At 42.9% G+C, this 11665-nt stretch overlaps 1 protein-coding gene and 1 long non-coding RNA gene across 2 annotated transcripts; both read left to right on the forward strand.

The window, feature by feature from the left end:
• The first annotated feature begins 615 nt into the window (after positions 1-615).
• Positions 616-6217, forward strand: LOC123078007 (uncharacterized). The gene is made up of 6 exons (XM_044500674.1): positions 616-693; positions 1153-1668; positions 2010-2357; positions 4312-4421; positions 4508-4557; positions 6099-6217. Exons 1-6 carry the CDS (start codon positions 616-618, stop codon positions 6215-6217), a joined length of 1221 nt encoding a protein of 406 aa, XP_044356609.1.
• An 882-nt stretch (positions 6218-7099) lies between these two features.
• Positions 7100-9810, forward strand: LOC123078974 (uncharacterized). The gene is made up of 3 exons (XR_006437801.1): positions 7100-7321; positions 9268-9362; positions 9571-9810. It is a non-coding gene; the product is annotated as an uncharacterized lncRNA (long non-coding RNA).
• The last annotated feature ends 1855 nt before the right edge of the window (positions 9811-11665 follow it).

Consider the following 11665-nt stretch of genomic DNA (forward strand, 5'->3'; position numbering starts at 1 on the left):
CCTACCCCAACTTGTTTGGGACTAAAGGGTTTGTTGTTGTTGTTGTTGTTGGCATGTGGCTGACTTATGTGGTATCTTCATGTTATATATGGAGGGAAGGAGCTTCTTATTTAATTTGCAGGACATGTGTTGATTTTGATTAGAAATATGACGTTGCGGTTTGTCATCATTGTCTTCAACACCAGTGCTTGAACGATGCTTATAATGTCAAACTTCTGGACATTTCTCATCAGTTGAATCAACTGGCAGTGGCACTAGTTTGTAGGAACAAAGCCATTGCAGAGTCGAAGCAGTTATGAATGAAGTTTGCAATGGCCTTGCTGTAAAATTGTGCACAATATAAATAATACAACACTTTCATATTGTAATACTTGTAAGTCGTTTTCATGAAATATGTTTTTTTAACCTAACTGGTGAGATTGCCACATTTGACATTTACTTGAAGTTTGGAGGTTTCTTTGAAAATTCCAGCTTCCCAACTTCGTATTGCTCCACCATCTCTTAAAAAACGTTGAATCAAACAAGGTGTGAAACTGATTTGGGATGCAATTCCAGGTTAAACTTGTTTGAGTCAAACAAACAGTGGGACTGGAATTCCAGGCCAGTTCGGCAGCAATGGATGAAATGCACAAGGAGGCAATCAAAACCACCTATCATGAAGATACTACCAGTACTGATGGATCAAGGACGGATGTATACGATCCATCGAATCCTCCGTATCCTCCATGCCCTCCTGCTGTTGGACTTAGCTTAAGTGACTCTATCCGTTTAGTAGCTAAGGTGCAGTAATTAACTAACCAACATTCTTTTTTGAAGTTTATGGCATTTCTATCTTATCATGTTTGCTTTCCCTAGTATAGCTCTTGACGCCCCCTCCCCTCCCTCCCTTTGCAGTGGTCACGTGAGAAAGAAGCTGCACTTGGTGCCCTCAGAGCATCCAGTATAATCTTCCCAGAACGCATCCCTAAGGTTCTCTGCATTTGAAAAAAAAGATCATTTGGTTATTTATATTTTACTTTTTTCCTGCAGTATTTTTTGTGTGTGCTACTTATGCAACATTTTTGTTTTGTTGTCCTATAGTGCACTGCTTATTTCATTTTGCTTTGCTAATTGGATAACTGATTTCCTTTCACCTCTTTTGATCCTGATTAGGAGGTGAATCATCTCTTCCATGATAAAGTGCACCATTTGGCACCCATCCTGGATAAGGATAGCGTCCGGCGCTTTCTCAGCTATATGGAGAGGAATGGGCAGGGCATGCAATGGGATTCGATCATCACCCCAGAGGCTTTGAACCATATGATTTCACAAAATGCGGTGAAATGTGTCAAAATTGTCTTGGAGGGCCAGGCACCTGAGCTTGATGGGTGCCGAGCCGATCCCAACTGCATGAACCAGTATGGGTACTATCCCCTCCACCGAGCTGCTGAATTTTTTTCGGTTGACATGATTCAGTTGCTCGTTCGCCACGGCGCGTCCGCCAATCTACGCACAGCCGGTGCTGAGGTCATCGAGGGCCTTCTCCCACTCCATGTTGCAGTCGAGAACACGTGTATGCATAAGTATCTGGAAGACAGTCTGTTTCCTAACCACGAGCATTGGGATTACACTGAGGCAGATGCCAACTTTATCTTCAAGCTCATCCATCTTCTGTGCCTACCTGAAATGGTTTGTCTCACATCCACCCCTTAACAATTTACTACTCCAGCATAGCAAAGTCACATACTTATAAATAACTGACGTAGCAATAATACTAAAGGAACCTTAAATTCCTAAATCTCCAGTTTTCATAGTCGGAATTGTTTTCTGTGCTGTAGTGACATTTTTTAGCCTTTGACTCTTTGTTGAGAGTAAACAAACTATATTTTGTTCTTAACAAAGAAAATAAGGTTGTGGTTTTATTTAGATTGTTGTTGAGAACATAGTTTTAAGTTAATCAGCACTACAGTCTTACCTATAAATAAATTCTAAAAGACTCAGTTTTTGGTCTGTGCTGGTGATTTTTGCAGAAGATCTTCTTGGATACGACTCGGCTGATTGCAAAATACACAGATAATCTATTGGATGAGCTGTGGAATTACATAAAAGAGGGAAAGCTTGCCGAGACAGCCGTTTTGCTCATGGCAGCTCAAGAGCAGATACGCATGGGAACTTCTCGCAAGAGAAATGGAGATAGTAAGCCAGATGGGTTTGCTATTACCTGTGACCGTATTTGGAACAACAATATTGCTTTGCAGTCTGAGAAGGGTCAACAAGTGGAGGCAAGGATAAAGCTTAATAATATGGCATTGATGCTTGTTCATGTAATTTCCAAAGCTGGTGAAGGTCTTGATTCATACATTCAGAAACATCTAGAGGTATCATTCTGTTGGTGCTTGCAGTTATAATTCCTCGATTTTCTCTGTTTTACAAAAATTGTATATGTTGGTGAGGTATAAGCATTGGCTCTTTGGTAATTCCTGCATTATCTGATCAATATTATTTTTCTAGAAACACTGAACAAAATTTGTAATGTATCTACTTATTATAGGCTCAGTCAAGAATGTAAGATTTGTTTGGGGTCATTGGCAGTAAATACAGTTTGTAAAATGACTTTGAAAATATGAAGTTCATTTTGAGTCCCTCCTTCACGAAAACTTCTTGTTTTGAGAATTGTGGTTCAAATTAGCTTTAAGTGTGGTTGATGCAGCTGGTGTTCGCCTAGCGCTGCATAGGCGCTTCCTCTTACAGTTTTGTTTATCGGTGTATTTGGGGTGCCTAGGCGGTTGTGCAGCTTTGGCTGTCAGGGGTGTATTTGGTTTGTTATATGTTTTTTAGGAACACAGTACAGACGCAGACACACTCTCACTCCTATGAATGCACGCATGCACACCCTACCCCTTTGAGTACATCCGAGACACTGAGGTGGCAGATCTTGAGATTGATGGAAGTCGCCATGGGTGCCTTGTAGTTGACATGCACGCTATACCACTGAAAGAGTATTCCACTACCTTCTGTTAATATGCTAGTAATACATTGAAACCTACTGTTAGCATCGCACTGAAGTTACGAAAATCAGCGTCACGTTTTCCGTAGGAGCTAATTGTTATCTTGCATTGTGCTAAATGTTATTGTTCATGGTGCATGAGTAGAGAACATCTGCTAGTGTCATTGCTCCTGATATACTACCTCCGTCCTGGTTTATTAGTCCCCTTTGTATTGTGTGCCAACTGCCAGAGTTTGACCTTAAATTTTACTAACAAAATGTTAATGCATGTCATAAAAAATAATATAATTGAAAACTATGTCAGGATATAATTGCTCCTGATATACTACCTCCGTCCTGGTTTATTAGTCCCCTTTGTATTGTGTGCCAACTGCCAGAGTTTGACCTTAAATTTTACTAACAAAATGTTAATGCATGTCATTAAAAAAATATAATTGAAAACTATGTTAGAATACGAATCCAACGATATAATTGAAAACTATGTTAGTTAAATCTCTAGTTAAAATTTGGCGCAAAATACAAAGGGGACTTATAAACCAGAACGGATGTAGTAATTTGTAGATGCTTGGCACATATAGTGATCAAATAAATAATTGTATGCTCATCTTGGTATTTCATAGGGTTTTATTCAATTTCTGTTGGAATAAGAACAGCAGGGGAGGACTGAACTCAATATATACTAAAAGTTGAAACAAATAGGAGTAGGAGATTTGTTACAAAAATAAAGTTGCCAAGGACAGACAGCAGCTTACAAAGCTCATTGTCCAAAAAAGGACAGATAATCATAATAGTAAATGTTCCCTTCCTTTTTGGAGTAGTCTGCAAGCCATCTAAGTGCAGGTGTGTATAGCAACTTCCTTTTGTAATGAAGAGGCAGAGCGCCTGCTGGTTTCTTCGGAAAAAGAAGTCTTGTCCAGTTTACACAAACTCTGGGCAATCAGTGATTCACAGCTTCACATGTGATGAAACCTGTCTAGGCTGTTACTTTCAATTAGATGGCGTGGACAATATGAACACACCACTCTTTTAAAAGCCAAAACTAAACAACTGGGGCAGATTTGGGAAACTAAACAAAATAATGCCGTATATATCTAATTAACCCAAATAACTAAGACAAAACGTGTGTTCTGTACATGTATTGATGTCATAAAAAATACATCCATTCTACAATGTTATTAGTGTTCTTAAGTTTTTCTTTGGCCTTTCCACTTGCATTATATTAATATACTGTTACCACTGCAAACAATTCTTTCTGTCATATCTCAGTCGTCATGATTCATGGTGCTCATGACATATATATCTAATAAGTTAAAATGGTTGTGCAGGTGCCGTATTTCATGCAGGTGCCCCGTTTGGAGGTCATTGAACGTGTTTCCTCGATTCTCAAGGATAATGGTTTTTGTCCTACTAGTGAATGGACAGAAATTGGAAACCTGTACGTTTTGGTCAAGGACTATGTTTTGTATACATACACAACTGATATGATCTTTATTTAATTATTTCTTCCACTTGTTCTTGAAGCTGCCCCTATGAGGATGTGTTGTCCAGTGAGGATATACCTAACAAATCTGGTACGTATCTGTGTGTATTGATTGAAGCATTTCTTTTAAGCTGTGAGGGGAAAAAACAACCCTAATTATTTTTTGTTGGATATGATATGATGAAAATCAGGGGAAAGTGACTCAAGATGGCAACGGGGACGAAACCCATCGGGTTTTGCCTTCCCAAACCCATCCCCACGAGAAAATCGTAAACCCGTCCCCGTCCCCATCACCGTGTGCGGGGCTAGTTTTCTGCCCGTCCCCTAAAACCATCGGGTTTCGGGGAACCCACGGGGAACCCACGATAAAATCAAAATATTTAAACAAACATAGTGGCGACAAAGAATAACATTTCAGCAGCAAAACAAGCACATTTCAGCAGCATAACTTGAGTAAATTTCAACAAAAAACAATAATAGATGGTTCAACAGCTATATAAGTTCTGAAATAGAACTTATAGTTCACAAATAACTTTAAAGTTGGAATCATCATGGCATCTTTCACATCTCCAAGCCTCCAAACGACCATCTTCAAATCTTCCAATGCCTAATCAAAGTGCCAAGTCCTAGGGAAGATCAAAATTCGCTCAAGTTAAAGTTAAACATGAGAAAAATATGCAGATTAGTATATGAAATTTGCAAGTACCTGTACTTCACCTGCATTCCCTCTTGAATGTCTTGAAGACAACTCCAAAAGCTTTGTCCTTATTCATTGTCAGCATCTATGAGAATCAAATAAGTAGTAATGAACATCTTATGAAACATTGCAACAAGATAATGATAGACTTTATGATGATATGTAAAGAAAGACACACCTTTATATTTGTTTCTTATCCAATCTTGTGAACACATCAAGGACTCTAAGATTTTTCAGGGGTAAGATGACTACGGTGGTAAAAAAATAATGTAATTTCGCGGGTATTACCGGGTTTCGGGTTCGGGGACTACCGAAACGGGTGTAAACCCACGAAATGTGCCGGGTTGTATACTGTGCCCAACAACAGCCCCGCGGGGATGAAAAGATGCCCATCCCCGTCCCCTAATAGGGTAAAAACCCACGGGGACGCGGGTTTCGGGGCCCATTGCCATCTTGAAAAGTGACACAAACAGGGAAGCTCTAGAAATGGATTATCTACAGACAGTGGTGAATAAGGTAAATATACAAAAACATCATCTCCAAAGATTTATTTGTTTGATTTTGATGACTACATAGAATTTGGATTATTCAAGCTGAATTATCTGACACTCAAGAGCTATCCAATCTGTGATAAAATTCTGTCTTAATGCTTCTCTGTCATGCTAAAATACTATTGGATTGGTGACACAAAGCAGCCAATACTAGAATGTAGATGTACTAGAAAATCTCATGCAGCATACTCATTCAGAAGCTTCACGTGTTAGTTAAAGATGCTTTGCGGTTTGCTGTACCTTTAGTCAATAAAATCTCACTCATTAAACTAAATTATGTGTAGGTTTAGTGATATTACATTCTCCATAATCACATTATAATATTTCAAGGCAGTGCTGCCGGCAGGTTTCACTGTTTGATGTTTTGAGGTTTGTAACATTCAGATGTTGTTTTGATGTTCGAGCCAGGCCACAAGAAAGAGAAAAACAAGACGATGGGAGCTCAAACTCGCCAGGAGAAGCTTCTTCCCATGGTGGAGATCAGTGTTATCTGCCCGGTCTAAAGTCAAGATCATCCCCCAAATGGGCACGTCCTTCTGAATGCTTGGATCTCGAGATGGCTTGGAAGAAACCTACTCAAGGCTTGGATGGTGAGACAGCTTCGAAGAAGGCAACCGTCGAGGATGGGTCTGCTGCTGCAGGTCACGGCGTGATGGGCCGATTTCCCATGGTGGTATATAGTAGCAAGCCTGGTGAGCTGTTTACTACAATACCGTTCGATGATATACCCAAATACATGAAGCAACAACAGAGAAGGCAATCCAGAAGGCTGTTTAGCACAGCGGTTAATTATCAGCCCAGGATGGTGATTGGTACAGGAGTGAATCCTCAACCCGGAAGAAGGCTGTTTGGTACAGCAGCATTGATGCTGCTCAAAGCGTTGAAGAAGGCATGAGGAGTAGTATAGAAAGGTAAGGCCACCTTGAATGCTGGTTTTCTTGTTCAAATTTGTGAGCATGCATGCTCTCGTGGTAGGGAACGTACATATATATGGTCATCTGATGCACCTTAGGTCTGAACAAATCGAAGCATCTACAGATTAGCCCCCGGTTATGTACAGGGACGGAGCTCACATACAAGGACTGGTTTCAAATGACACCAGTGCCGATCGCAACCCCGAACTAATCTTGTCAACAAGATTTGTCTTTGACCCCAGCCAGAAAACACAATTGACCCCAGCCCAGCCACCCGTCCGTATAGAAGCAAAAGGCTCATCATAGTTCCAGCCCAGCCATATAGAAGCCCAAAGTCACTATAAAATATGTGGTCGTTCCACCAAATTCCACACGCCTGCACACACAGCCGTAAATACCCATGAGCCCGAATACCCATTATGTAATACTTGCACACGGCCCAAAAGCAGTCGTTCCTAATTCCTAATTTCTTATACGCTGGTGTATGCGTGAGTCTACATCTCTTCGTCTCATCGCCTCCTCTCAATCCCTAATTCCCCAATCCCCCATATCCATATGATAATTCCATGCTGGTCTCTGGTGGAATTACAGAGAGACGAGCAGCCAAATCAGCGGGATTTTGGTCTAATCTATTGCACGATTGTGCGGCATAACCTGGTGCCAATCCACCAAGCCTAGATGGATTCTTCTCAGGTATGCCTCGTGACGCACATGTGTATTAGATTTAGTCTTCAGACTAAATTTCTCTACCGAACTAATTTGAAAATTTTGCTGTTCTCTTCCTTGATTCGTGTACAACTAGGAGGTTATGGACAGATTTTTGTTAAAACGGCCACTACCATCAGATGCAGCAGGGACTTCAAGGCCACTTAGACTTAGGCAAGATAATGGTCATATATCAAGAGTTTGTATTATTAGTCCAGCCGAAATAAATTTAGATGATCTTCCTCCCGATCCAGCTGATCGAAAAAGAATATCATAGTATGTTGATGTACAAAAAGAGGGGTACACCTTTTGTACCCCTATAACTGTGCACGGGCAGTCTGAGCCGCGGATACCACCACACCAAGCAAGGCAAGGGAGGTGAGCCAGGGTAAGACCGAAGCTCAAAAGAACTAGAACGACGCCAAGGCCAAGACCACGAAGAGCAAAGGGGACGAAGCGGACTCCCCCGGCAAGATCCTTGCCGGGAGACAGTTCTAGTAGCCCCGGCAAGACCCTTGCCGCGGCGACTCGTCCCGCGCCTACGGAGCAAATCACCCTTGAGTCCACTGCCCCCAAAGGCCAAGGATTCGGGAGACATCCCCGTGGCAGCATGCAGAACTTTGTGAAGACATTCAAGATCAGATACGCACTAAGGAGACGACAACCCTTAGCGGGATCCCAGCCGAGGAAGACCACAAGGCCCCCGGCAAGCGCCTTGCCGGGGATGACAGCAGGCGCCTTGGCAAGACCCTTGCCGGGGCCCCGGCAAGGCCCTTGCCGAGGACACCCGCAGGGCCACCATCAGGCCCACGCCGACTAAACCTCCACCACCGCATGCATGCAGCTGCCGACCCAACCAGCTAGGCAGGCACCCGCGTGGCGGCATGCAGATCTTCGTGAAGACCCATCACTGCGCCACCTCAGCTGCCTGCCTACCTACATGGCATCGCAGGCGTCGCTGGCTAGGGCGCGTGTCGACACAAGAAGGAGCGGCGACGGACGAGACAGGTTTCTCCCCCGTCCCCGATAAAGTAAGGACACCTAAGCAAGACGCATTAAATGCGCCTTGTCATGTGATGCGAGGGATAACCTCGCAGCACTGTACCCTTTCCACCTCCTATGTGCCACTGTGGCAACCCTTTTTTCTATAAAAGGAGGCCCGAGGCGACCAGAGGAAGGATTCGGCCTTTTGAAGCTCCTCACGCCCCATAGCTAGCTCAAGAACACAGATATACAATCCACCAAAGTAGGAGTAGGGTTTTACGCATCCTCGCGGGCCGAACCTGGATAAACGAACCGTGTGCTATCTGTTTGATCTGCTCTTCTCACGACCCCGCGCCCCGCTAACCACAGTAGGGATTCTTGTGATCCCATAGGTGTCGTTCCCACCGACATAGTACGCTAAGAATCATAAGAAGCAAGACGAGATTAGATGGAGATATTTAACTAGAGGACTTTACATGCCACAAGAAGTCTTTAAATATCCGCAGAAGACCATAGTAGGATTTGAGCAAAAAAATAATCTAGAATGGTTTAAAGACTATCATTGCCTGGAGTGGTAATGTGCATAAGGCATTTTGTTTGTGTTGCTATCTATTCATACTTTCATAGATTGCATCAACGACCAAGGTGGTAATGATGCATTTGTTGTTAATGGTTTCTCTAATTGGAATAAGAAAGGCATACTAGATACTTATGTGGGTGACGAGTTCATGAGTGATTGCCTGATTTTCTACGTGAAGAAGGATATATTTTCTAGAATTATGAATAGTATTGTGATGGATCTATTTAAGAAGATGAAAGATCGAGAAGGAAAGTTATAAAATGTGAGCCCCGTGTCACATTATATTTTGCTTAATGATGTTTATTTTCTGTATTACTTGTTTTGTACCATTGTTGTAAATATAATATGTTGTTTCGTTCATTCTTTTCAGGAAGAAACAACTAAAAATCTTGAAGTCAGCATTTTGCTTATTATTTTCTGACTATGTCAAGAAGTGGCTATACTACTTCAGTCAGCGCGTGCTTGGTATGACATTCTTTATGTAATGATAATATTGTTGGATCATCGCATGTTTTCGCCCTTCGTGCCGCTCTCTAACATTATGTGTGCTGCACCGCTATAGGTTGTGCTAGAGTGGACAAAGCTTGACACCAGTGCCCATTTTTTCTAGCTTCGTCCCTGGTTATGTATGCGCCAGTCATCTTATGGTCGTGTTTTTTGTTTGCGCATGCAGGTCGTGGCGGCGATGGTTGGGTCATCGTCTTCCTGCCATCAAGTTATCCTATCATATCGCTCTGTGCATGCTTTTGTCTCAAGGTCGGATGATTGTTTTGCGCATGACGTAACCTTGTTCAGAGTCATGATGAACTACTGATGTCCTAAATTAAATGTGCCATGCCTGGCAGACCCACGCTAGCTAGTGCAAGGCATCTACCTAAGTAGTACGTAACAAAGACTTGTGTGCTTGTGCTGTTTGTAATGCCGCTGCGGAGTACATCCCGTGTTTGCTAATTCTTGTGTCGGCCAGTCTTGAATTCCTGTGTGTGCCGCTAGGAGAAAGGAACTTTCTTTCTTGGAAGAGGAGAAAGAAAGGCGATCTCATGTGTGCCGCTAGGAGCGCTTCTTCCGCCGACGACCTTGGTTTATGCTAAAATAGCTTAGCGGCCAGTGCTACCCGCCTACCCTAACCTTGGTGTCAGGCCTGAAGACAGCTACTGTCGATATATTCAGTTACTGGGAGTTTCAGACAAAACGCTTAGTGGGTGATCAATGGATCAGATTGCGTCTCGCCCAAGACTCGTCGCGAGCCGTCAATTTCCCGCCTTGACGAATTCTGTGAATCATTTGCCTCTGGGCTAAAACTCTATACAATATCTATATAGGACCGAGGCGATTTGCCATAGCCAAACCCTAAATTCCCCTTTCATATTTCTGAATTGCTAGTAGGTCCTGACAAATTGGTATTAGATGCCAGCGATTCTCGGCGGAGGCATATGAGGGTGAGAGAAATTTCCCCATAGATTGGTGATCCCTTCTTTGTTTTCGGCGGTGGTGGTGTTATACAGCGGCGGGGTTGAGGCGTTGGAGGAGGTGTGGAGGCGCATGTGGCAGTGAGAATTCGGGCACAGATCGGTAGAGCAGGGGCGGTTGATCGATACTCTGTTCGATTGGTAAAATTCCGCATCTGAGCGCTAATCCTTGTGCTTTTGGAGGCGTGGATCGTGGCGACGGCTGGATCTGAGGTGCGGGAAAGGTTGCTGGTGTTCCAGGGAAAAATTCCTCACCTGTACCTGAGATCAAGGAGATGGGTCGCGCGAAGACAATCGATGAGGCGGATCTTCAAGAAGTTCTCTCAGTTCCAAACAAGGCGAGATCTCTCTCCAAGTTGGGGGAATTGAGAAGGCAGTACTGGATTTGGGCAAAGAGCTCTCTACTATAAGTGCAGTTCTGAAACCAATTGCTCAGCCAAATGCCCAGGCACCATCGGGTCCCACTCAGCAACAGGAACAAATCCCAGATCAGTAGGCCAGAAACGATGCTCTGAGGAAACAGTTGGAACTAGAATGGGAGAAAACTCGACAAGCAGAAGAATTACATCTGCAAAATTTACCCCCCATTAGAGTTCAACTGCCTCCTATTCCTCCTAGGTATGATAATCAGCAAAGAGTTGATAATCTTAGTGTTGTGGGTACTCCTGTAACTGCAAGGGAGGCAGGTCACACCCCTGTTTTCAACAAGTTTTACCAGCCAAACATGGACAGACAACTATGGCAAGGATATTTCAAAACTTATGAACAAGACATGCAGGTCCAGTTTATGAAATCACTGAGTAAAGGACCAAAGATGGATAGGTTTCTAGGAGGGGAGCTCCTACTCCGCACCTTCAGCGCCAACTAACCAACTGACGCTCGCAGCAGCGCCTTGCTAGGCCGGCCCACGAACGTGTAACGCCAGTGGACAAAAAATCCTAAAAAAGGTTGCAGCACCAGAATTCAAACTCACGCCTTTGCTTTCTACACCCGCTTGGCTAACCAGTAAAACTACCTAGCACTTGTGGCCGGTACTGCCTCGACAGTATTAAAGGACAGGGCTGCGTGGTTCCAAAAAAATGAAAGTTCACATATTAATAAAAAGTTTGCGAATCTTTTCAAAATAGAAAAGGCTCACGTATTAAAAAAAATCACAAATAATGAAAATTGTTCACGAAATTTAAAAAAGATCACTAATTTAAGAAAAATTCGTGAGTTTGAAAAAAGTTCACAGATTTGAAAAAGTTCACGTGAAACAAAAAGAGTTCAAGAAAATTGAATAAAGTTCACTGATTTGAG

The sequence above is a fragment of the Triticum aestivum genome, chromosome 1A (genome assembly GCF_018294505.1).
Source record: "Triticum aestivum cultivar Chinese Spring chromosome 1A, IWGSC CS RefSeq v2.1, whole genome shotgun sequence".
Taxonomy (NCBI): Eukaryota; Viridiplantae; Streptophyta; class Magnoliopsida; order Poales; family Poaceae; genus Triticum; species Triticum aestivum.